This window comes from Molothrus ater, chromosome 4, assembly GCF_012460135.2.
Source record: "Molothrus ater isolate BHLD 08-10-18 breed brown headed cowbird chromosome 4, BPBGC_Mater_1.1, whole genome shotgun sequence".
NCBI classification, from domain to species: domain Eukaryota; kingdom Metazoa; phylum Chordata; class Aves; order Passeriformes; family Icteridae; genus Molothrus; species Molothrus ater.
The window spans coordinates 11,977,011-12,004,392 of NC_050481.2; the positions used below are offsets into that span (position 1 = coordinate 11,977,011).

The window sequence follows — 27,382 nt, forward strand, 5'->3', positions numbered from 1 at the left end:
AGAACACAACCACGCCCCAAACCACATCAACACCCTCTAGCAAGACCAAGGTAACAGCAAATAAGTTTTATTCCATCTTTCAGTCATGGGTTGATGAGTCCAAGTACAGTCTCCATAGGTGCCTTCATCCTCCTACCACTTAGATTACCACATAAATTTATATTACCACCTACATTTAAAAAGACAAGCATCTGCACCATTGGCACTGTATACTTAGCAATAATCCTGTCAAACTTCTGCAAACACCGTGCTAGAGCAAACTCAAAATCCATCACAAGAACAGTCAGCATGGAAAGGATGGTCCACCTTGACTTATCACAGTAAAGGCATTTTCCCCTTTAACAGCAAGGGAACTAAACCACAGTCTTTTTCCTTCCCCTTCCAAGTTAACTATAGCCCAATAGCAAACACCTATGGCTCCTGATGAAAATAAATCAGTAATCCTGGTGCCAATATAAAGATGTAGACATCCTAACTGTCTACCCAGTGCCTTCAGTGGGAATGTCACTGTGCACACACTCAGCTGATCTGGCATCTCAGCAGTAACTGTTCTAGACCCATCCAAGAAACAGCTTTGGGAATAGAGGCACACTGATCTCATCCCATGTGCTCTTCTCTAAGCAGCAAAATACTGTGGCCATTGAAGGCAAGGCTTACAACATGGATTAAAAAAAGCCCTCTTTACACAGTTTTGAAAAATAAGAGAATAATTAAATGGCTTAAAGTTCTAACACAAATATTTCATGAAGGATAAAGCTTTGGTTTTCTCCTCCTCTTGATCTCCAGCTGCACTATATATGTTGTACATGTAGAGTAGTTTTAACTATGGTCCATTCAATTCCAATCAATTCCAATACCATTCAATTTCAATCAAATTCAGCCCAATCAACTGGTCAGGTTTGAGGGGTTTTTATGAGATTGCAGTATTAAGCACCAAAGCAATTTTCCCAGACATGGAAAAAAAATAACTCCAGCCTCAATTCTAGCTACTTATTCATGCTTACCTCTTGCAGATGTTTCAAGTCAGAATTTCAAGCTTGACTCTTTTAAAACATTTACTGAACATTTGCATTCATGTCAACATTACTGCCTGGCCACTGCTGGCTCTACTTGTTCAAAAAAAGTATTTAAAGACCCTGAACTACATCCAGAGTGCTTAGTGACCTCAGAACCCAAACCACGGATTTGAAAGATATTTAGCATGTCTTAGTTTTTATATTGTTTGAACAGGTCCCAAGTGTTTACAAGTCCTTAATAACTGCCCCAATACATAGGTGAAGTTGTAATTTATGCTTCATTCTTCATTCTCAAAGACATAATTGGCCACTACCGCCAACATACCTGTGTAGGCTGCATTCTCCAAGTCAATTTTGCTCACAATAAGTCAGTAGGAGGAAAGACAAAGTATCTGAACATTTTATAAACCATCAGATTTAACATATCTGACATGAAAAAATAAATACAAGGTAGAAATAAATATATTTATAGTAAAAAATAAGTGGTTTGTGTATCAATAAATAGAACAATCCGGATTCTTCTTCCAAGGTAACCCATTTGCTCTAATAAATGAGCTTTTTAGCGACCAGCAGTGTGTTCTTCAGAAGCATTGCAACAGTCATAGGTCCTACCCCTCCTGGCACCGGAGTGATAAAGGCAGCCTTCTTCTTCACTTCTAAGAGAAAAGAGAAAAAGGCATTGACTAAGAGCATTTCCAAACCTTTTTTCCCACATATGCAGGAAGGGCTGTGACTGGCAGGTACTGCAGGGAAGGGATCAGCCAGGGCAGAAGCCTGACTGCAGCCAGGGCAGGGATGGAACATGGCCAGCACTGGGGCTGCGAGGTTCTTCTCCTAATGTGAATGTATCACCCAGGGCTAGTTCTGGGTCAGGGCTGCATAACCTGTTCCAGCTGATCTACCTGCAGCACCTTGCCCTCTCCCCATGGCAGTGCAAGCACTCACACAGCCTGTGCTCAGACAGATGGAAGGTTAATCCCAAGGAATTCTTTTGGTAAGGGGCAATTTCTGCCCCTGTGACACAGCTGACCAGCTGTCCCAGGAACATCTGTGTGACAGGAGGTCAGGATGAGCCCAGGAGAGCAGCATGAATGTGGATGTGCATCACCCCCATCTGTCAGCTGGGACACTGCACCTCCAATATCCAGAGCTATGGAAGCTGGGGATGCCATTCTGTAGGTAAGGAGGTGATCCCCCCAGCTCTATGTTCCTGAGGAGCAGCACACAGAGCAGGAGGTTGCTGGAACTACTGCCATCCACAGCAGACCAGCAGCAGCCAAGTCACCTAGTCAGCCTCTGTCCCCCACGTGACAGAGGACACACAACCAACACCACGAATGGTTTCAAGCATCAGCATTTTTAAACTCCCTAGTACAACCTTTTCTACCCTGCTTCTCACATGCACAACACCTGTGTGGCCTTTTACTCCTTTGTGATTGGTCAATGCATCTCAGCATTTCCTGCTCATTTTCCTTTAACAATGTTCACCTGTTTTACACAGCTGTGCCCCATTAGGGATGAGGCTCAGCCAGAGCCCCACTCCCTCTGTCCCATAATCTGTTCTCCTATACCACAAGCTATAAAGACACCCTGAGATCACAGAAAGAAACTTAAAACTGGAGAGGGAGAGAGTACAATTTTCTGTTTGATTTGTTTTTCTGATTCACACTATAGACAAGGACAAGAGTTTTCTTCAAGAAAAAAAAAACCAAACAATTCTAGCAGCAGAATTTCCACTGCAATTTCAGCCATAAACACCCAGTTCCTCCAGCAAAGACTTATTTTTTAAGATCAGTTTTACTAGGGTGCCTAGGTTAAACCAGGATGCAAAGGGGCAGGTTCTCTGCAAAGTATCACAAAGGAAAATCTTACTGAAGTAGCTCCAACCATTAGCCATGTTAGACTATTCAAATTCAGTGTACACTTTGAGTGCATTTAAGTTAACCTGTTTGTATGAGGAATTCATACAACACAGCAATAAATCCTGGCTTGATCTTCTTATCTACTGTGCAAAATGCCATGGATCAGAATTACAGGCTGTTGGCAAAGGAATTCTGCTCAAATTTGTAGGAACTCACCTTGTTAATACTGAGAGTCAGGGTTTTTTTAGGGCACCACCATGAGAGGTTTTTTGTTTGTTAGTTTGGGGCTTTTTTTGGCTTGCTTAGTAATAAGTTCTTGGTAAATCATTCCCCACTTACAGAAGCTTTGCTTTTTCAAAGACTCACACACAGGAGACACCTAAGCAAGCATAACTGACAGAAACACATTCAATTTCACTGACGTCCCTACAGAGCAGACTCTGCCTGCCTATCAGAAGAGATTAAGAGACTGAAAACTAGGCACCTGGCTTTGAAACAAACAAGATCACTTGCTACTGCTTTTAGTGTATTTATCTTGAATCTCTGGAATCTATGTGGTGCTTAACTGTCAAGAATAAGGTCTCAAGAAAAGAAATATTACAAAAGAATTTGAAAAACTGGACACTGGGGGTTTTGGGAAATTATATTCACTAGATTTGAGGAGCCAGACGTAAATGAAATTAGTAAAATGCTGTCTGAACCTCCCCCATGGCAGGGAACTCATAAGAGCATTTGAGAAGTTAACAGCAAATATCTCACTGAACTAAAGAACAGAAGTTCAACCCTCATTGAGGAGAGCTGGTAAATACAACCAGGAGGGTTTTAATTACCCTGTTGACTGGCACCATCAGATATACTCTTAAAATATATGGAAAGGAAATCAGGCTACAGTGTGGTTTTTGTTCAGATGTAAAATTTAACAAATTTAATTAAGATGTCATATGACAGTTACTTCTCAATATTCTCAAACACAAACAGTTAACCTTTTTAACAGTCATACTATTTTGAAGTACCTACCATTTCAGAATGATGCTTAGAGTTAATACAGTTACTATGAATTCTCAGATTAATGTCAATTATTGAAATGTACCCACATCCGAAGAAAACACAGCCATTCACACAGAAAGTACTGTAGGCACTTTAAACCGAAATATGATGGTCTTCATTGCAATGTTACCTACCTCTTTTTGTGGTGTTATTCAAACTACTCCCACCTTACCTACAAAGAGGACAACCCACAACCAGACCTTGTCTTTCCTCAAGAAAGGCCTTCAATGCCTGTCAGGTCACTGTCAGGTACAGCATGCATTGCCTGTGGTGTTAGTAACCCTACCCAGCAGGAAACACACAGTGCACTGTTTTCCCAAGTTGTTGGGGAATTCCTCTGCCCATATTATACCATTATGGAAATCCCTGTGGAGAGGTGTGGCAGAAGCCAAATTTCTTGTCAGTTAGCATAAAACCACCCAGATAGCTTATGCACAAGAGCTGATCCAGATTTTTGAACACACAACAGGTGTCTGTGCTGGGGAAATTGCCATCTGGTAAGTTTCCATTGGTAAGAGTAAATACAGATATGGTGAGTGCAATTTTCCAAGATGAATGCCAGCGACCAAAGGGGGAAGATAGCTTGGCCTCAAAAACGTCAATAGACTTTTCCTGGTCAAGTGAAATAGGCCCAAGCACAGTTCTCAGACACCACGTAAATGTGTGACTGATCTCATCTAGGCAGGTGAGCTTGTGTGCTGTCAGTTCCATCAGGTCCTGCTTCTGCTTCTCAAGAATGAGGTAACTTTCAGTTACTTCGATGTAAAAAAGTCCACAGCTTTTCTCCTGCTTTCTCCAGATGGGCCCTGGTCTCCCAGGCCTTCCCCTGACAATCTGGAAAATGCAAATCAGACACCTATGGGGGAGGAGCTGCTATTTTGCAGCTTCTGTAGAACCTCAAAATCTTCCTTTGATTCTTCAGAAGAAATGAAATGTAGATTGTTTCCTTGAAAAACAGGATCCACTGCTTTGGAGACAGCCCTTCATTCCTAGGTTCCTTTAAAGCTGAGGACATCAGACACCTAATAGGGTTAATCACACAAACCAATGGCAAGTCTCAACCTGAAGGCAGTTCTGGATCCTGTGCATCTGCATTAAGTGATGCAGAGTAATTCCTGCCTAAGCACTGTTTCCACACAGCTTTACGAGTCCCCGTAAAGCTACACCAGATCCCTGCAGCACTGCCCAAGTGTGAAATCATGTGCTCAGCAGCCACACTAGATATCCTCTGTTCTGCTCCACACGTTCTGGGATTCTTCCCACTACACACTGTGGGATACCAACCAGCAAGCATCTACCCCATTTCTCAGAGTACCTTCTTTTTCTCATCCTTGTTTCTCTAATTGTAGCTATTTTAACTGCAATATAAAGGAAAACTAAGGAATTCTGGTGCAGTGCTGTAATTCCAACAGTGTGTATCAGTGACACCGCTGAACAAGACCCTCTTCTGTGCAGGAGAAACTTAACAGGACATGCAGCAGCTCACTGACCCCCATTAGCCAGCAGCCTTCTGGCTTCTATCACAGCCTAACACCAACCTTCTGATTCATTCCTTGCAATCATGGAGCACAACAGGTAATGGTTCCCCTAAGGTCTGCAGGGCAGCAATGTGGTGACCTGATCACACAGACTGGGCTCTTCTCCATGGCAAGTAAATGCCAGACCTTTGAAATCAACTGCAAAAGGAACTAACTAAAGTTATAGCAAAGGCACCTGGAACATGCACATTCTGTTTCCATGATGACTGTTTGGGAAAGCTGCACAGGGAGCTAGTTTGGAAAAGATTCAAGGAGTGAGAAGCAGCCTATAGCCAGGCAGGTACCGCAATGAACGCGGAGAGGCAGCAAACACCATCAGATGCAGTGGCTGTCACAGAGGCCAGGCTTCCTGCACACTGCTGCCAAGACACACCTGAAGGACCACCACTTCCACTAATTAATTGGATTTGAAGACTGTGGTGGGTAATCCCATTCAGAGAAAATGCATAATATACACCCATCACCTCAGACCACATCAATCACTTGTTGGAGCTCTCTCTTCTGCTCTTGAGTGCTGGCAATCCCTCCCTGCTCATGGTGGCACCAATTCTCCACAATCTCTTTCACACTGTCCAGTCAGAAAGAACAGTTCTCATGTGTAAAGCCCTCCACTCACATCACAACTATACCACCTAACAAAAATCTCACACAAAGGATACCTTTTCTACATAGGCATCTAATCAAGACCGAACAATCAGCACTGCTGTTTGCCAAAAATCTGGAAGGAATTGTAAAGAAATACAAGCAACTTTGGTTTCATTGGTATTTCCAGTTCCACCTGCAAAGGTGAACCACTACTGCGGCGTGTTACTAGCCTGCTCTACTAGTTACTCCTGGAAACGGTGCTCCAATCAAAAGAGCTGTTTCAGCTAAATCTTCTGGGTAAGTTGTTGCTTTATTTCATGTTCCTGGTCCTTGTAGCCCTCCTCCTCCCTTGGCATTATAGTTGTGGCAACAAAAGTATATAAAACAGGGCCAAGTGCACCCACACATCCACCAGGCTGCTCAGAGAAACAGATCTCCCTTTCTGTCACTGAAACTTGCTGCCCCAAAAGCAGCTAAAATGGTGCTGGGGATCACACAGGGATGCCACTGCTTCTCCTCGTTCGTGGAACTTCACTCTTCCTCCTGATGCCTCCAGAAGGCAGGACAGCCACTACCCGGAGGATAGAATTCTTAACATAAGCAGGGATTCTCCATGTGCTGTGGTGGTTTTACATGGAGAGTAGCACATGCAGCACCATTTATCCCTGCAGTATCAGGCTGGATCTCAGTGCTTTGCAGCTGACCTCCACATGCACAGTGTTCTCCTTTCTTGCTCTTTTAGATACCTGGGAACTGCACAGTAAACTATTCTGGACCAAACAACTACTGGTTTTTGATGTGCACAGAGTTTGGAGTGTCAAAATAAAGAAGACATGTGGGGAAATGGGAAATCACAAATACTGTTCACTAAAGACATTCCATTAATTTCACAAATGTGTACACTGAATTTAACAATGAAAGACATAAAAAAGAAACTAAATTCATCCCTTTTGTTGTTAAAGAGATATAAATAACTTCAACTCTCTCACCTACCTTGCAGAGATTAGAAGATGGGATCCAAGTACTGGCAAGATAAGCAACTGAATCAAAACACCTTCCACCCACCTAATAAAATTAATTTCCACTACAGGAACATTTCAGCCAGATGACCTGGTGAAGGAAGACATTTCCATCTATTTTTTGTAAATGAAATTTGAACTCTGATTGCCCACTTAAACCTTTCTCTCTTTCCACTGCCGGATTTTTCCCCTAAAGAAGCGGATGAAGAGACAATAGATACTGGTGGGCTATGTGATGTTACACAGGTGCCACATGTCAAGCCAGCCATTTATGTGCCTGGCCTCAACCTGCAAAACCCATTTTCACTCAGGCTTAAATAGAGATTCAGCCAAGTGATTAAATGGGGGAAAAGGATAAAATTATTTGCTACACAAACTTGCTGGCTTGTTCCATTTCCTAACTGCCAGATCAAGTACTTGCCAAGGGTGGTTTACTTGCTCATCTTCAGAACTGTATACACTGGGATATTTTTTGTTGTTGTTAAAGATTCAGTGAAACTTTCACCGATACCAATGAACCAACAACAGCTTCCCTTTGGCAATGCACAGAGAAATGCTACTTGTAACTGCAGTGGCATAATCCAAGCTAAAGTTCCTCCCTCTTTTTTGGATCTTCCCTCCCCCCAGGTGAAATCTCGAGAACAACCCACAGCAGACATGACGAGACAGATACAGGGCATTGCTGAAACTCTGAATCATGGCCTTGCCACTGAATCTACACCTTTATTGCAGGCACAAGGTCCCGTGTTTGAAGAGAAATAAACAAGAAGGATGCAGGTTAACATGAAACGTTGCCAAAGTTACAGCTTTTGTCCTCCCCTACCTGCTAAAGCTAACTAAACACCTGGAAATTCTCTGTACTTTAGTTCAGCTCTGAAAACAGAAAATGGAACCTTTTCTTTGTGATACCAGAAATCCAGGCAGGATAAGGGGGGAAAAAATTTTTTTCAAGCTGTCCTCCAAAAGATTTCTTTTCCTGGAGCTCTGTTGCACACATCCACTTACACATTTCCAAACACATTCCAAGACAGTCGCTCAGCTATATTCATGCAGGTAATTTCACAGACTTCAACAGACAGGTAACATGCATGATGAATAAAACCAGCAGGGAACTAAGGGAGTGATGTAATTAGAAATACACACAGCTGGCTAAAACCATTCTGAATATAATTAAGCTTTGAAACATTATGCCAGCCAAGATGTTAATAACTGTGGAAAAAAAACCTGTGGGTGATTTTCATACTTATCAAAACAAGGAACTGTTGAGAACCATTAATAATGTGGGTAAATGCTGTCTAAGCTTCCCACACTCAACCCTGCCAATAAGTGCAACAATCCTGCTATTCCAGTCTGGAGCTCCTCCAGAGCAGAGATATTTAATCAAGTTACATTGTGAGCTTGCTCTGCAACAAGTTAAACATAAAAAGATCAATATATAACAACAATTTTTATCTGTTAGGCTTGCCTGGACCAAGATATTAAGCACTTTAGATGAGCCCACATTAAACTTTAGCATAAAGCATATTTCTAAAGCCAAGTTATCATTTTCACAGACAAGTGTAGAGGAGGAGAACAAAAGGAGGCTTTGAGAAGCTGTGGTTTAATAATAGTTGCTATGAACAGCAGGAGACCCTATGCTTGAGAAAGAGCAGAAATTGTTTTCATTGATTACTTTTCAAACATTCCACAAACTCAAAAGATTAAAGGAACTGGACACAAGCACCTTCTAGACCACTGACAAAGAGCTCATCTGTGTCTCTTAGGGGTTGCTGGTACCTGTAATTAAAAATGACACTTTGTCTCCTAACTAACAAACAATTTAATAGCAGATAGATTTGTGTTCTTATTTAAGTAAACACATAAAAAACTGAAAACAGTCTCATTTGAGACGCTACCTAGTCCAAAAACTTACCATGAGTGAATGCTATGAACTTCAATATATTTATCCAATGGATTTGTATAAAGAGTGTTTCACTAACCTTCAAAGTCCACATCCCCAACTAATTTGGTTTTTCCTGTAAGAGGATCATGGATATGGTTGATGCCTACATCAATCACAGCTGCACCTTCTTTGACCATATCAGCTGTAATCAACTTTGGGATACCTGGAATCATAAACACATATTTCACTACCCTGGCCAGGCAATCTGAAGTTATCACTTTTGAATGATATCAAAGGGTGTGCATGCACAGCTATGCATGCACAAAATAGAAATCTACAACATGGAATATTTCTTGATACACTCCACACTGAACACAGCTATTCCTCAATTGCATACTGTTTGTAACTACTACTAGAGAAAAGAGAAAGAAAACCCACAAAAAACATCCCACCAAAAGTTGTGCCATGGGATTGGTTTTGGGTCAAGAAACACACTCAACCAGTAGGCAATTTGAACTGTTACAGTAATCCCAGCAGACAACACTGATCTTCCACAGGGACAACAGACCATTTCTTGCTCTTTACAGCAATTCAGGAGACTTCTGCACTTGACCTGGGAAGCCCACCCTGGGCACTGCACACATTATGGCCTTCTTCATCTCTGTGTGGGGTCCTGGAGTAGGAGTATTTTGCTATTAAAAAATTCCAGCTGAAAGAGCCACAACAAACCACCTCATCTTTTTTCATATGCACCATATTTCTCCAGCACATTTAAATGTGAAGCTTTTGATACTCATCACGAATATGTGCTTCAGTTGGGACCCAGAAAACCTAAAAGGTCACTTCAAAGTCAGCTAATAAAATGTATCCATGGCTTTATGACTCCTGTCAGGATTTCTTCCCTACCGTGCAACCTCCAACTTTCAGTAGTGGTACTATTTAGTTTGGAAATTCCAACTCACCTTGCTTCTCGAGCAATTCCATCAGCTTTTTGTTCTGAGAGCAATGTTAGACTACCTCCAAAAAGGGAGTCTGAACTCCCCTCTCCCCCATCAAAGCAGCTTTCTCTCAGATGGGGAGAAGGCAAAAAGGAAAAGAAACCAAATCCATACAGGTTGAAACTGCAGTTTTTTGGAGGGAAGTGCTGGTGTACAAGGCTCTGGCTCCATGTGCAGTGCTGAAGCACTGACACAGTTATTTGGATACAGACAGTACCAGAACACTCCTTGCTCTCCATTTCTCACTCCCCCATAAGATACTTGCTTGAAACTCTGCTTCTCATGTTGAGCAAGCCAAGATCTCAAACTTTTTCCTACCCTGTTTGATAACATCTGACTGCATCTCCTTCATCCCCCTCTGATGTAATCCATCGCAACCTGGCTGGTAACTGGATAATGCTTCAGCCTTATAGGGGTAAATGATCTGTGTGTGATAGGGCTGGAAGTATATTAATGGAAGCTGCACAGTTACACACTTTGTAAAATCGTTTGATAATAAGCCAAATACTTAATAGCAACAAATGAACTAACCCCCAAACCAAATGAGCATATCTAGCTACTTAAGCCTACTTTACATACCAAGTAGGAAGGGATAAACATTAGGATACGTTTTCCTAAAATGCATTGACTGAAGAATATGGAAAAATCTTTCATTGGCAATTTTTGCAGAAAATGATGAATCACATTTTAAACAAAGGAAAAACAAGGCCCTACCTAATCTGAGTTTAGGTGCAAGAACCAAGAATTTCCAAGGAAGATAACCAGAATAAAAGGTCTGATCGACCAGCACTTCCGACACAAGAAGACCACAGATCATGTCCTGAGGGACAGCACAAGCAGTCCAAGCATAAGTTCATCCAGAATTTGACACAGTCACTACTTTTCCTGTTTATCCCTCCCTCCAAATGTGGCAGGCAGATGAGCCCTGTTTCTCTCAGCAGACTGGAAAGCCCAGAGAGCAGGAGCAGCAAGCTGACTGGCTCAAGAGTCCTGCTGCTTCTATCACAGCCTTGCCTGTCCTGAGGAGGCTCTAGGAGCACTGCTGGGTAAAGCTGCACTTACACTGATGCGACGGGGCTGGGCTGATAGCAAAAAGAACAGACTCCATGGGATGTCTGTACAGACAGGGAGTGCAGGCCAAGAGGGGTAACCCCTGCAGAGAGATACAAAGTGTCAGGTGTGCTTAATAGGGGACAATGCCTTAGAAATCCAAAAGCTGTGTGGTATTGAAAGAAATTTTAGGGAGGGGTAGGCTGGACAAGAGCAGCCTGTTGGAATTTAAGATGCAAGGAGTTGGGTAGGAATAAGAAGGAATCAACTGCATGGATAGTTACAATACAAATAATCAGGAAAACTGGTGCCCCGAACCTGGGGGCAAATGAGAGCACACAGAGCCAGATCTTCTTACATTCAGGAGTAAGAGAAAAGAAGCACCTGATTTGAAGTACCACCAAAACCATGAATGCAAGTGAACAGGAAAGCACTCAGAGGTGGAGCACCTGATCAGAAGGGACTCACTGCAACAAGTCACCAATCAGGAGCCAGGATGCAGATAGCTCTTGTAAAAGTACCACGCAGGAAAAGGAACCTTGGTCTTCCAATGCAGACACACACAAAAAAGCTCTCTTCTTCTGCACATCTTCTGCAGTGGCCTGTAAAAGCAGCTGTTCCAACCTGGTAAGGTATAAGTCGCAAGAAAGGTAACACTCACTGAACAGATCACCCCTTTCCAGGGAGTGCGTGATCCCAGAGGTAAAACGTGCACAGTTCTCATGTAACAAAAGGAAGCTTGGAGTGATTCCACCTTTCTAAAACACAACTTTCCCCAGAGCATACACCAGGGCAGGGCTGACTGCTGTTTGCACAACCTAGCCCCAAGATTTTTCATCATTCCAAGTATATCTCAAGTTGTGTAATGAGTGTTGTATCATGCTCCTGTTACAAATTATAGAAGGAAAATAATGTGAAAGGTAAACATGGCTGAATGGCTACTGGACCATTTAACTCCAAGCATAAACAATGACAAACCATGTTCAGCACAGAAATCAGAAGCAATGACTAAACTGGAAGCAGTGAATTTGGATTAAAAGTCACTGGTTTATTTCCAGTTAGCACACCATTGCTGTCTTTTATTCACAGTGGTGAATTCTGGTCAGGCCCACAGTTAACAATTAGATGTGGGATAAATAAGTTGTTTCTTGATCTTGGCCTGCCAGTGAAGTTAAACCCTGAAGGCAAGGGCATCTCACTTCAACACAAAGTGACAAGTTTTAGACAGGTACCTGTCTTCATCTAGAAAATACATAAGGAAGTCTTGGGTCTTCAGGATGAGAAAGAGGGGGAAAGGGAGCAGAAAAGAGGAAAGACAATCCTCTTGTAGTCCAACAAAACAGTACAAGAGAAGGATGATACCCCTGAGCTGCAAAGGGACCCAGAATTTTACCAAGATCATACTAAGTTGGGTCATTTGATTTTTTAAAATTATTTTGTAATTCTACTTCAAATATCTGTAAACAAATAAAAAAGCTGCTTAGAAGCAGAGTTCCACTTGTTTCTTTGGGAAAGATCAGCTAAACTCCAAGTATTTCAGTTTACATTGCTTTAAGGGTACAGACACTGCTCTTTCAGTCCCCTTCCTCTAGGCAATTACCATTGTCTTTCTCTTGACATTATAATTGTAAAAGAGAAAAAACCCCAGCCATTACTAACATAGGTTACCCAAACCTCCAGTTAATTTGGCAAGGTTGGCCTTAATTCTAACAGCAATGGAATGATACCGTGGGTTTATGAATGCAGGCTCCAGCTGATTTAAAGAAACCCTCCTGTCAAAATTTAAATGACTCATGATTTTTCCATGGCACAGGGAATATTTTAATTTACATAATTACACCTGTATAAACTATGCACTGACTGCTTCCCAATCTTGAGTTCACCCCGAAGTCTCCCTAAGGGAAAGGTGTCACATGTGACAAGAAAGAGTTTATGAGTCTGCAAATGTGAAGGGCAAGAACAAAGAGCCAAATCACTTGCCCTTCCTACAGTGATAAATCCTACCTACTGCAACACCCTCAGCAAGCACTGATTATTCAGTGGAACATGAAACAGCCAGTGCCACAGACACAGACTGCAAAGTCCTCTTTTCAGAAGGTTTGAAATACTGCAATTGGAGCATCAACACCAACGAGTATTACCTGCAGCAACTATTACTATGTCAGCAAGCTGTGTATGGATCTTGAGCTGCTCTTTTGGGGTGTATCTGTGAGTAATGGTCACTGTAGCATCACCTGAAACAGAAGAGAAAAACAATGAATTGTCAGATGTAAAATACTATAAAAAGCACAGCATTTACCCTCAGGTGCAAATTACTTTGGTACATTAACAACAGAACAGATGATCAGATTTGTCTTGGGATGTGACTTTTAAATCAGCATAGGCAGAACACTCACACGACTTGCTGCTCGCACATATGAAAAAACATTTGTTCTTAAAAATTCTTGCAGGATGAATTCATTTACATACTGTGGACTCAACTCCCTTCCATGGCTTTGTTACAGTCAGTGGAACCCCACAAAGCAAACCCAGCACAGAACCCTGTGTGTTTTACCAAGCCCAGTGCGTAGAGGGTGCCACAAGATTCAGCTGTTTGCCCCACACCAAAGCTTCAATACAAGACCACCAGTAGAAGCACAAGAAGCACACATCTTTCTGCTCCTGCAGAATAAACTCTCCTGGTAAGACATGAAAAACCCTTGTGATGTTTGATGGAGATATTGAGGAGAGACCACAACATGAGCAGTCACGGGGAGAGGGTCCAAAGCCTCCTACTGCATCCAACAGCAGATGTGGTATTCCCTTCAAGGCTGCCCAAGCAAGCAGCAAAGAGAACAGCTCTCCAAGAAGACTGCTTCCAACCTGCTCTGTAATTATTTTTACTGCACAGTGTTCAGGTGTTACATACCCCCATCTCTGCCTTCTACTCATCACAGACACCTAGGCCGTGTTATTTGCAATTAAACTAAAACCTTTTGCCTTCTCAGACATGACCATCACATCTGCTCCCTTTGGAATGCATCTGACTGGTCTAATATGTGCCTCTCATTAACTCTCTCAGGCATCTCATCTTCAACCTTTCTGCACCCAGGCTTCACTGCTCTCTCCCCTCATTTTTTACCCCTCTTCTTCAGGCTTTACAGTGCACATCATCTCCCCAAAGACAAGCAGATCAAAACGTTTGCAGAAAAGTACAAAAACAGAAAAGTACAGGCTAAAAAAATAGCCTGTATTCTTCCAATACCTGCTTTAAGCAAAAGAAGTATGTCTCACCCAAAATCACAATCATGACTCATCATAAAGGTTGAGAAAAACCAATGGATAAAAGCCAAAGTTACAAGGTTATCTCTAAGGAATAAAATTGGTGCTAATTTGCCTGTAAGATTTTAGTGAGGAATGTGTCTGTAGTCAGCTCCTGAAACCAAGTAACTGCCTTCACTACCAAAAATGAAAGGAGAAAAAAAAAGCCGAAAAAAAAAGCCAAAAAAAAAAAGCCCCTACCTTGAGAATAGCAGTCCAGAAGCTTACAGACACCTCAGAAAGGGGAGGTTTTCCATTTATTTGTGATCATGCCCAAACAGAAAATAAACAACTATTTTTACACTGCTACTTCTGCTGAAAGAAGAGGAATATATTTAACAATTAAGATTCCACATCATACTCCCAAGCCAATTCCCTAGCTTACAAAACAGAGATAGTCTCTTGACCTGCCTACACAGAACAATATTTATTTTGGAAGGAGTTCACATAGCTTTTCCATCTGATCAGATATTGCCACCTGCAGGACATGAGTGCATCTACATATGAAACATCACAAATCATGACAGTCCCCAACTTGAAATTTTTGTTCATAATCTAGAAAGAAAACGAACGAAAATGTACAACAACAAAAAAAAAGTAGTACCAGGTATACCCACCCCTTGCATCATTTCTCAATTTAAAAAAAATTAATCAAACCAGCCCAGTTGATGCAAAAACCTCTTTCCTGACTGATAACCTGAGAAAGTTTTTTCAGCATCTCACTGTAGGTCTTCTCTGGTCCCTATCCTCCTTAGTTTCAAAAAAGAAAAAAACCTGAAACCACGGCCTGGCCTCCCTTCCTTTCCACATGCAATCCAGCCCAACCTCTTGCTGCCCAAAGCAGAAATTAAACTCAAATGCAGAAGATGAAGCAGATCTTCAAGAAGAGCCCCATCTGTGAGTCAGGGAGGAAAACTCCACCAGATCACCCCAAATACAGAATTATTTATCATCATGTACAAAGCACAGACATTTAATGCCAGCTCATTATCAGAGGAGTACACGTTCCTTTGTTTTCTCATTGCCAGCTATTTTATACTGTGTGCCAGCACTCAGCAGACTGGAAAACAATGAAACTACCTGAGAAATAAATCCATTTCTTCAGATTAGGCAAAGAACTTCTGTGAGTTAACTCTTTCTGTATCCAGGCTCCAGTGTCAGCAAGGGACTATGAAGCTTCTTCTGTCCCTGCACCAAATATGTGACGTACCTAGGACCACTGGCAATGCCAGCGAGCAGGGTTTCAACCAAAGTCTTCTGACATGTCGGGAGCCACAACTTTGGCAGAAGACCATGAAGAACCACAAAAATCTCACAGACTGACCCCCCAAAACAAGCTGCACTACCAGACAGTCAAACAGGAACTAGAAACCCAGGATACAGGACAACAAAACTGAGCCGTGGATCCAATCCACTCAAAAGCTGGAAGCTGCAAACAGTATTTAGTTACAGCTAGAAGCTGCCCATGCAGCTGCTGAGGGTTTTGCAACAAGCTGCTGAAAGCATCACAGGTCACCAGGTCCCCTAATTTCCAGGTGGGAAATGTGTAAGTAGTCTGTAACACGACCTTGTGTTCTACCAAGCCTACTTCAAACATCAGCTACACTGCCAATAACAAATGTCACCCAATATTTGCAGCAAATGGCAAAAATGCTACTAATTTCCGTGGGAATGAGGATGAGACCAGAACTATGCAGCAATGGTAATTACAGTCCAGGCACTGAGAGAAGTTCCAAATAGCAACTTTCCCACAGAGGCTGAATGGAAAAACCAACTCTATGATTAGTATAAAGCTTTTAGCATTTTATTATATTAATAACAGATTTCACTCTGCTCCAATTAAACAGGCCTGGAATTAAATATCCATGTTTACCTCATTTGTGGATACCACCACGGCAGTTTCTAACATCAAAATGAAGTGGCAAAAGGGCAGCATTCTATCTAAGCTATATTTGCTTTAATTTCTACAGCACTATTATAGCAGCACATATAGACTTCTGTAATTAGGATTCCTTAAAAATATTTGCACCACAGAACTCAATTTCCACAGGCATATAAACTGCACTGCAGAAACAGCCCCCAGGCCAACAAGTAATCATGGTACTCACACTGTAGAGTTCCTTGGTGGGTCATTCAGGTACTTTTACAAGCAACACCTCACTGACAGAGCACAACTCAAGGGTCATGCCACACCTTTTTGTTTATTCATACTTAAATCTGTGTGTGTACATGTATACTTATGTGTACATGTGCGCTCATTGGTGTATGACCAACGAAATCAATATTGAACAAGCATGAGGGTAAGGCATATAAACAGCTACACTGTAAAAACATTACGGGAGCCTCTGCAGCTCTTCAAGGCTACCCTCAAGGATCAGTTGAAATAGCAGCTGTTTCAAATGGAGGAAGAAGTGATGACTTAACACCACAAAAAGCCAAGTCCAGAAACTGCTCTCCTGAGAATAAGGCAGGAAATGTGTTAGCAAATTTATTTTCTTGGTCTGGTTGAAAGTATTCACAAGTGTGGAAAGCTTGCTCTTAAATCTGAGTCCTCCAGCCAGCTTTATTTTCAGGACTTCACAAATGGAAACATTGGGATAACATTCCTGGACTTACCTCCAGGCCTTTCATGCTCTCCATCAGTATGTAAAAGCATTGAAATAGGCATTCCAACATTTTTGGATCTTCCAGCTACAAGAACATTTTTCCCAAATGTTTGTATTCCTTGCAGGAAAAAAAAAAGTAAAAAATTATATTCCAGTATTTTGATATATCTAAACCCTTCTTCTCAATCCCCATGACAGAATTATTTATGGTTGCGGACTGCTGACATCAACATGACTTGAAAATCCACAAGGTTGAATTTGAGCGATGAATCCACAAAACAACTTTCAGCTTACACCTCAGAGAAAGAAAACTGACAGCTCATTCAGGGTACCTGAATCACCCTTAGCAAGGACTTAATTTCCTCGCTCCAGCCACAACAGGATGTACTTATGTCTACCAGTAAGAACATGTACATTGTAAATAAAAAATTACAACTATTGAAAACTTATGCATTTTTTCCCCTTCCAGTACTGAATTAAGTGCTCCCATTTTTTGTTCTTGTTTTTTCCCCCCTTCTCTACAAGAACTTATGCATCCCATCTTTTATTTGACAAATAGAACAACAACAGCACAGAAAATTTCCTGCAAAATTACGAAACCCAGAAAGTTACTGAAGTGTTCCACCAAATACTACTGTCCACACTTAAATAATAGCTGTGCTAATGGCACAAGTGGCCATCTACTTGGCAGCTCCTTATTCAGATTAATACTCTAAATGTTTGTTCTTCAATCAGCCCAACGCATTTAGAGAACCTTGACCTTTTAGCTCATACCTGAGTTGATCCCTTGTTCACCTCCCAGGATAAGAAGAGTTCCAGGAGAGGAGAGTTGCTTACCTGTCCGTTTTATGACCTCCCAGACAGCAGCAGCGGTGGCAGGGATTATGGAAGGCTGATCCAGACACAGCCGCCCAATGTTCATGATATGGAACCCATCCACATCCTTCTCAGGGGTGATGGCATTGCAGACTGTCCGTTCATCTATGTGATCTAGGAGACACACAGCCCTCAGCTACAGCTCCTTCAGGTGCCATCAATGCATCATCACACAGCCCAGACCTGGCCAGGGTAATCAATTACTGCTCTTGATTGAGCCAGCTACACTGCCCCTAAAGGCAGTTTTACATTTTCAAACAAACAGTTTACTGAAGATTAGGTTAAGCCATTTGTCACAGTGTTGATACAACAGACTCTGTCAAAATATGAGAGCCCAGTATGCAGCTGAGAATGAGGACAGTAACTATTAGAAGAAATATTTAAGGAAGTCATTTCTGCAACATAGAATTCTTAAACATTAAATGACTCAAAAAGCCCAACAAACCACAGGAGAACAGTTATATGCATTTTTCTGGTTTCTAAGCCCACAGAGGACACATGAGCTAATTTTTAAACAAATTAATGGAAATCTCAAGCTGAAGTAACTTTGAAGGTCTAGCTTTCCTTTTCCAACAACACCTTTTTTTAGTCAACTGTTCATCAGTAGGACCAAAACATAGCAAACAGTTTGGTGTCTTCTTGTTTTTTTAATGAAGTACACTATTGTTGATCTCAAAACACTGAATATGGCTTAAATGGCATTGCCTGCGCAAATTTTGTATTCATATGTACTCATACTAAATATTTTTCATATGCACTGATGATACAGGACAGCTCTCTAACTCCTTAAAGCTTACGCAGCATAAACATTAGTACCAATTACGAAAAAAACATGTTTGCCAGACCTCTCCCTGCAGAGTTACAAACCCAAGCATAAACCTGGAATACATAACACCACAGAGGAACAGCTCCACAAAACATCCCATACCAACCCAAAAAACAAACTGCTTAATGACTGACCCATAGCCTGCTGAGAGCCCCAAAATGGCACTGACTGACCCACAGCCTGCAGTAACCCAGTCCTGTTGAAAGGTTTGGTCTGGGAGAAAGGCAAGCTGACCCCCAGAGCAGGTAAATGGGGCAAGAGCCACTGACCCTCTATGAGTTAATGACCCATTTGTTACTGAGCCTCCTGGGAATTTGGTTGTTCCTCCCCAGCACCAGTAAGAGTGAACCAAAGTACTTTCCCCTAAACCTGACAAGTAGGCTGGGGGTTTATCATTTCCATCTCAAAGCAATTGCTTTTTGTATCCCCTATGTGACTCACAACCTGAACAGAATCCTGCAACTGTGTGGCAAAATGTCCCAGTGTCCAAGTCAGAGAGCACTACAGGAGGTTTAAAAAAACCAAATAAAGGAAAATAAGCATCAACAAGGAAATTCAGATGTTGCCAGTAAAATATTTTAGAGACATAAACAGGATGTTTTAATTCAGTAGGTTTGTGTGGTTTTCCATTAAAAGGAGCTAGATAATTAAAAGATAAGCATGCTGTAGAACTTAAACCATGCTAATCTCCTGTTAAAAGACTTCCAATTAGAAAACCCCAAGAGTTAAACCAGGCTGCTAAGATTTACAGTTTAATTCTCCACTTGATGAAGAGAGCAAGTTTGCTTTTGAATCCTAATGAGAAAAGACTTTGGAAATTAAGATATTAAGTACATTGATGAAAGAGTCTCAGAACTGAAACTTGCCTCACAGAGACTGAAAGCAACCATAACCCTGTTTTTATGTCAACTTGGGAATTAAAGAAAACAAAACCAAGGAAGAAATTTGGAGTAACCTATTAAATGGCTTTTGCAAAAGAGAACTTGTTACCCTTAGGCAAGTCAGTTGTTCTTCCAACACAAACTTGGCAGCCATGCTTTTCCTTGTGCCTAGGATGAGCAGAACACTGCTCTGAAAAACACCTCCTCCACACTGTGTGTCTTTAGCTTCCCAAAACCACACAGATAATGGACACAATTATGTTAAAGGAAAAAAAAATCATGCTTTACATGGATATTTTCAACATTCAAAATTGATTTGCAGAATTCCAGAACAAGGTTTACAGTACTGGGAGGAAATGCTGCTGCACAGCTGGGGACAAGTGAGCTGTGAGCCAGAGAAGCTCCCACATGCCTTCTTAATTTCCAGAGGAACAAAATAATTTCTTAATTATCTTACTGTCAGTCTCATAAAACATGAGCTGATACCCATACAAATTTCCTTGCTGTCATTACAAGCCACTCCCCTGGCCAAGTTACTCCCTACACTTCTCCTCTCCTTTTTGGCTGAACTTGCAGGACTACACTGGGCATCACTAGCCAAGCATTTGCCCACAGAGAAACTCCTATTTACACAACAACTGTCTCTGGTGCTAGGACATGGAAAATAAAGACTGGTTTTCAAAAGGGAAGAGTATTAAAAATAATAACATAGCACAAAAGGCATTTGAAAAAAACTACTGCATGGATTTTCATCTTCTGTTGCAAATATATTAATATTTTGTGGCCCTCCCCCAGGCAACTCAAACCAATAAAAAGGAAAACTTCTAGAAAACTATCACAAGAAATGCACTCAAAAGGTGCACAGAAAAGAATTTCTCCTGAGGCAAAGATTACAATCCTCAAAGTTAAGTTGCCCCAGCTTACAATAGTGCAACAGAACAAAGCTATTTCTGATTCCCTTTTTAACCCAAAATTGATCAAAAGCCACACCTTATGTAGTTTACTGCAAAAAAGCCCCAAACCCCACACCACAACCTCAGTTCTGGAATAAGCAGCCTCCACTGACAGAGTTTTCGCAACTTCTGAGCTTTGTCCCCTTCATTACAACATTACAAGGCAAATAAAATTTGGAAAACGAGCTAAATTAACTTTTAACCCTTTAGTTTATTAAGTTCCTTAGAGGAAAAAAAAACCAAACACTTAACTGAGTTATATTGTTATGGAATAACAATATAACTCACAGAAAGAGCTTACTGAATATTTCCAGTTCATGAAAAATTGCACATTTTACTATACAGACACTGCAATACTGATAGAGTTCTGCTATGGATTAACTTGTTCTAAAGCTTTTCCTACCACAAGCAACAGCTATGCTTGTCTGATAGGTTGGAGGGAGGCTAATTAGTCTTCATGTAGTTATTGTGTCACTTCTTGGGAGGAATCGCCAAACAATTTTAGGACTAATCCTTATAAGGACTTGAGCATTTCAGCACAGAAGAGAAGCATCAGACAGTTCAATTGACACAGCTAGAATTATCATCATGCTTTTTTTCCTTTCCTCACGTTGACCAGGTTTAAATTCACTACATTTTGAGACTAAAAGAAGTTCTGAACTGTGCACTGATGAAAGCAGACTTTAGCAACCTGATATTCTCCTCATAAATGCACTTCTATGAGTGGTACCTAACCACTCCCCTGAGTACCCTCACCAGCAAGACACATGACACCTCCCATTTTTAGGGAACACTGGGAGTCCAGTGTACAAGCCTGCTTCCTTTGCTACAGACTTCAGACAGGATGATTGCCATCCCCAAGCTGCTGGTGCTTCATCTTCTGCAGTTCTCATGGCTGCAATTAAACTTTGTTAATTACATCACCTGCTGCTGCGAATCTCTGGCACTGGCAGAGATGCTCCTCCAAAGGAAACTGTCCACATTCCATCAGCTCCTACCTCGAAGGCCAGGACGTGGCTCCTGACTTGTATTATACTCCCACCTTGTGGCGAATTTATTTCACTACATGGCGCATTTTGGGGAGCTTTCATGTACCACCAAGTGCAAACCCTCCTCACCATGAGCACTCCTGTTTATTACAAATACAACCAAAGCATTTCTTCCTTCATAATACTCATTTTGGCTGTTTTATAGATAAAAAACATTTTCAGTTTAGTTCTTTATTTCTCTGCAAGTTTTATCCCTGCAAAAATACCACTTGGCCAGCTACTCCCCAGTGATATTTTATTATAAATTAAGAGAAGGTAAATAAAAACCCCAAAAATTTAGTCAAGGCTTTTAGGACCTTCGCACAATGCTCACCTGGAACACCAGGGCCAACAATGAAAATAAATGTTGAATGTTTAAGGCAAAACCTGGAATCACTATGAAAAGGCTATAGCATCACTTGCTACATACCATAATATTGCATGATATAGAGGATGAAAGCATAAAATTCAAGGCAAACCAGTGCAACAATCTCAAAAAAAAAAAAGGTTAAACTGGATAAATTACGTGAAATGCCTTGAAACACCACTGTGACAGATCATTAAAAAAGGCAAGTCTTACAAATGAAATTTTTTTCTTCAAAATGAACCGCATATTCAACAAAAACCACCTCGCCTAACCCTTCCTCATGCAGGTCCTCTTTCAAGAGTTTCTTATGGCCCTAAGGTACACTTGCAACCCAAAACTATTCAACTCTTTCCTCTTATATGGACTGTGTAATACGAGGAGTGGGACAAAGATGTCACACACCTGGGAGAGGTAGCTGAACTAATAAACCACTAACTCTGGAATCCTTGTTGAGTTTTGCTGTCATATCCAAGAGCTCTTCCTGTGAAATGTCTTTAGGCCTCAGTATGATCTCACTAGAAATGCCTGATAAAAACAAAAGGCAGAGGACATGTCAGAATAAGAATACAGAGCTATCAGCTTAGTTATTTAGTTCAAAAATCAGTCTGGTTCTTAAGAACTGTTTCCAAACACAAAATGAAACTTACAGCACCCATTCAAATCACATTAAAACTACTTTCTCCATACATCCATGCAATTCCTTAGGTCCATCAGAGAACATGTGGAAGAAATTGGTACAAAATTAAATTAAGACACTAAGGGGATTCCTCATGCTTTATTTTTTTCTCTTTAAAGTTTACTAAAGGAACACTCATATGACATACCCACAGCTGCAGCTGCCTTTATCTTGTTCCTGACATAGATGTGACTGGCTGGATTGTCTCCTACCAATATGACAGTGAGGTGAGGCCTCTGGTTCCCAGCAGATATCCACGATTCCACATCCCTTCGAACTTCTTTCAAAACCTGGTGTGCAAGCTTCGTCCCTGAGATAACAGCTGCTTCATCACTATAAAGACAAAAAGGTACGTGGTATTTAGGGCTAAAATTGCACCAGGAAGAAAGCACCTTCAAGTGTGTACTCTACCATTTTCAACACTCCCAAATGTTTTGATTCATGTAGCAGCACTTCAAATATTACTTCAAAAACACTAAAACACTACAAACCCACACAGGAAAAGGAGTGCTTTCCCACTTGTCACAGTTGAGATGGCCACAATACACAAAGTACCACCATACAATTGCAGATGGCTTTCAGCATTCACCCATACAGAGTGACCCCGTACCTCTCCAGATCACTCCATGCCCTTACCCACACAGAGTAACAGCACACAATCCAGAAGGCTACAAGCCTCTGTTCTTTCTTGTTCAACCTTTTATACCCTCATGGTTCATGCACTGCACCTGTGTGCCCTCTGCTCCCTGTGGTGCTTGGTCAGTGCCCCTGGGCACTCCATGGCTCATTACCCTCAACAATGCTCACCTGCTGCTCAGAGCTGGAGCCCATTGGGGATGATGCTCGGCCACAGCCCCACTCCCAATTCCACAACCTGTGTGCCCACATCCACTCTCTTACCTGAAGAGTGTGGATGTGCCATCAGTGCACTTGGAAGAGAAGCTCACCAGCCACAACTCATTTCCCAACACACACAGCCAGCCACGTAAATGTACATGAACTCCTGCATTTTGGAATAAAATATGAGGATGGTCTTACTCCCTTAAGTTTTACTGGTTTAAGGAAGGTTACCCATTTCCCTCCTCAAATTTCCCTAAAAATTGATTTGACGAAGCATTATTTACACTATTTTTTGTCCAAGCCTCAAAGATATAGTTCTCATATTTCATAGCTGATGGGAAGGGAGTCAGCACATAGCACTTCTCACATCTGTAAAATATAAAAATAGCAAATACTGAAATATGTTGATACTTCTTAGGTTTAGAACCTAGATAAGTCCTTTGATGGATATATCACAAAAGAACTGCATGAACAAATAAATCACTGCCTGTACAGAAAGCTTACACTGCAGCAGGCTATTCAAGACATTGAAACTAAGTCATGAATAATTATTATTGTAAATTTTACACACATTAAAACATTGACCAGGTGTTGGTCAATGACAGGTTTAATGATAGATTTGTGACAGATTTCATGACCAAGTTAAATGACAGACTTAATATGTGTCACTGCACCATCCTGTCCCACTGTTATCCCACCCACCCAGGGATGCTCTTACTCTGAACCCATCATGGATTTACCACAGAAAATTCTTCTTGTTTATGAACCCGGTGACTTGCAGGCCATGACACAAACTAAGATCTATTTTAGATCAATTTGTACTCTAAAAGCCCGAGATCACATCCAGCATCACAACAGGACATGTCCCACACCCCATAAAAACCTCTGGAAAATTATTAGTGCAGGGACATCTACGTTTTGCAGAACTGGAAAAAACAGTTACTAGCAACGTAGCACAGAAGTAGGATACGCTCTGGCCCAGAAATACAGCTGTTTCTCCCAAAACTGACAGAATCAATACTCAATACACAGAACATCCAAGGGGTCAGATGCTTATTTCAATGGCTGTTCAGCTCACTGATCTTTTCATTCTTGATATCACAAAGACAGTGCTCTCAGCATTAGCACTTGTGATGTGCTGAACCTTTTTAGTCAGCTTTCAGGCAGGTCTTAACACAATTACATGTAAATGAAAAGGTTCATAAGCAGGAGCTCAAACAGACCCTCCCATGCACACCCAGGCAAGAGCTCAGAGCTGCAGTGCTGCAAAACCAACACCAGAATCCATTTGCAGACAGCACAATAAATTAAATGCAGGGGGTGATTATTGTCAGGACACTGATCCCCAGTGCACCAAAGCATGCCCCGTTTGCCACCAATTGATGAATATACACGGTAATTCTGTATAAATCCCCTGACAGGCTCTTTAAGGTATCAGGAACAAGCAAACTCGCAGACTCCCCTCAGGTAGGGGGCAGGAAGGTCACATTGCGAGGGGTTTCTTCAATTTCAAGGGCACCGCTTAAATCCCCAATGGATCACCAAGGCCAGGGCCACGGCCCGCTCGCCCCCCCCCCTCCCGCTGCTTCTTCCCCGTTTCCCCGGGAAGAACGCGGAACTCAGCGGGGATCGGAGGGCATCCGTCCCGAAGGGCGATCGCGGCGGGCCCGAGCCCGCTGATCCCTCAGGCGTTTCCCGCCCTTTGGACACGCCGCGCCATGAGGGGTACGAGGATGAGGAGAATGAGAAGGAGGGAGGAGAATGACGAGGAAAAAGATCCGATCAGCCCAAGGTACCTAGCGGCGCTGCGGGGGAAGCTGCTGGCGCTGCGAGCGAGGGTTCGCCACCGCCTCAGGGGCACCCAGCCCCGGCGCAGCAGCGCGGCAGAGGAGGAGGAGGCGGAGGAGAGGGACAAGGCTGTGGAGGCCGCCGCCATTTCGGTCGGTCCCCACCGACGGAAGCGGCGCAGCAACCAAGCGACGGCAGGCGGGGCCACCGCCGGCACCGGGATCGCGGCCAGAGCGGGCGGAGCGCGGGGACGGCTGGAGGTGAGGGAGGGCAGATGCTGAGGAATCTGCGTGACAGGGCTTTGGACCCTCGGGGTACAGCAGGAGCCACGCAAAAGATGCCCCAAACGTGGGCTTGGCTGCAGCCTTTGGCTCCCGTGAGCTGCTGTTCCCGTCGCAATTTGGGGTGGGTAGACACGGAGCTCCACGGACAAGCATCGCTGCTGCTCCTCATAGTTATTCGCCGCACCCCGTGTTTTCTGAGGGGAAAACTCAGGGAATCGCTTGCAGCTTGCATATTGGTGACTTCTGTCATGTTCAATGGCAGATTTTATAGTAAAAAATCGGCTGTGCAGAGCGGAAGGAGTAAACAAAACAAGATCTATCTGAAATAGCATTTAAAAAGCATGCCAAAATAACAGTACTCTCACCAGCCTACTGACAGTGGGAAAATTCCTGTATAAAGCTGGGAAAAGCTTTGGAAAGATGTGTCAACTTAGTGAGGCTTCATGTTCTGCTATGGTCCTGACAAGGATTCTGACGAGTTAAATGCTTCCAAAAGCAATGTGGCTCAGGTGCTTCCACAGACAATGTGCATGCTGGGTTTTAATGGCTTGCCCTTTCTAAAATATTATTCTTATCAAATTATACCCTGGATAAAACATGCCATTGTCCGCCCGTCCCTCAGCACCGCCCGTCCCTCAGCATCTCCCGTCCACCGCTCACTCGGTCGGTTCTGCTGCTTATCCCGGCCCTTCCCCTTGTCCCCAAGCGACGCCCCTTCCACCTGTGGGGTCCGGCCGACGTGGCTGCGGCCACCTCAGGGCTCTTCTCCCTCTGCTCCGCGCTGCTGCTCCCGGCCTGGGCGCCGCTGAGGGGCTGGCCAACCTTTCTTCGCCTTCCTCCCGGCGCCCCGGGCCGGCTGCAGCGCCAGCAGCGCCCCTCGCAGCGCCGCCAGGTACGCGGCGCCCACCGGGGAGGTTTCCTCCTCGCTCCTTCCTCCTCACCCTCCTCACCCTCCTCGTCCCCCTCACGCTGAGGCGGGAAGCGCGCGGCGGGCAAAAAGGGCGGGAAAGGCCTGAGGGGACGGCGAGGAGCATTTGATCAGTGTTTGGTGAGGGACCGAACGCGGCACAAAGGTCCTGGTTTGACTTTCAGAAGACACAAAAGTTCAGCCAGGGAAAGGTAGAGACTTTCAAATTTCAGACACAAACTTTGTGCTGTTAAAAAAAACTCCAAAACCAAAAACCAAAAAAACAATAGGATTCAAAGAGTAGGGAACTCTGCAGCTGTGTGACATTAATGCTACAGCTTGTCTAATTCCCCACGAAGAATATGATAACATTGTGAAGGTATAGAAGGGAATACCAACTAATATGTGCATAACTCTTTGGAGTTTATTCAATTTTCAAGAGGCTTTGGAAAAATACACACACTTTCAATAAGGAAAATGCCACTCTTATGAATAAGAAGCTTGACTGGGCCAATATTCAAGCAGCAATCAATTTATTATTTAATAAGGTAAAGTATGAGCAATACAGCGCTGGGTACAGTGGGGGAAGTTTTCCCTCCAGCTGCACACTGATAATTGATGGTTACAGGTATTTATAGGGGTACTCATCAGTTTTTTTCAACAGTTCCTATTTCTAATTTTTACTCATCAGCAATTTTTATTCCAAATTATTACATCACAATTCTATTGTGATTTTAATTTCTCAGGATGTATTTTCAAAGGAGTATCCCCAGATGGTGATGGTCCGGTTTCCGAAAGAAGAAAGACGAATCCCATCTGGTGGAGTCCAGCTCCCCAGATGTGTCCACCTTTTAATTGCAGAGACTATAAATCTCATAATAGTGATGTCCAGCTTCCCTTTGGTCAAAACCATAAATCCTTGAGGTGATGTTCGTCTTCCTTTCTCAAACTGTTTTTCTCTGCTTCAATAAGGTGTGAGATAAGCATATTTCCTATATATATATATATTCCAAAGCTATAGTTTCAAGGATACAAGTAATATTCTAAAATTAT

The 27,382-nt window shown here is 42.5% G+C and overlaps 1 protein-coding gene across 2 annotated transcripts; it reads right to left on the bottom strand.

Annotated features, from left to right (window-relative positions):
• Positions 1 to 51: 51 nt before the first annotated feature.
• On the bottom strand, positions 52 to 25,286 carry MTHFD2L (methylenetetrahydrofolate dehydrogenase (NADP+ dependent) 2 like). 2 transcript variants are annotated; one of them, XM_036381955.2, is made up of 8 exons: positions 25,147 to 25,286; positions 22,659 to 22,843; positions 22,237 to 22,359; positions 17,741 to 17,893; positions 16,914 to 17,021; positions 13,139 to 13,231; positions 9,047 to 9,172; positions 52 to 1,672 (listed from the first exon to the last, which is right to left on the bottom strand). In XM_036381955.2, exons 1-8 carry the CDS (start codon positions 25,284 to 25,286, stop codon positions 1,560 to 1,562), a joined length of 1,041 nt encoding a protein of 346 aa, XP_036237848.1. In that variant the 3' UTR covers positions 52 to 1,559. The 2 variants fall into 2 exon arrangements, with proteins under 2 accessions (XP_036237848.1, XP_036237849.1); XM_036381956.2 differs by lacking the exon at positions 9,047 to 9,172.
• Positions 25,287 to 27,382: the final 2,096 nt, after the last annotated feature.

What these genes read in the sequence shown, in the direction of transcription:
- MTHFD2L (XM_036381955.2), bottom strand. Translation starts at nt 25,286, where the DNA reads ATGGCGGCGGCCTCCACAGCCTTGTCCCTCTCCTCCGCCTCCTCCTCC. An exon ending in AGAGCATGAAAGGCCTGGAG is followed by an intron (nt 13,232 to 16,913) that starts GTAAGTCCAGGA and finishes CTTCTGTTTCAG; the next exon opens with GTGATGCTACAGTGACCATT. An exon ending in TGGGGATGTGGACTTTGAAG is followed by an intron (nt 1,673 to 9,046) that starts GTTAGTGAAACA and finishes CTTTTCTCTTAG; the next exon opens with AAGTGAAGAAGAAGGCTGCC.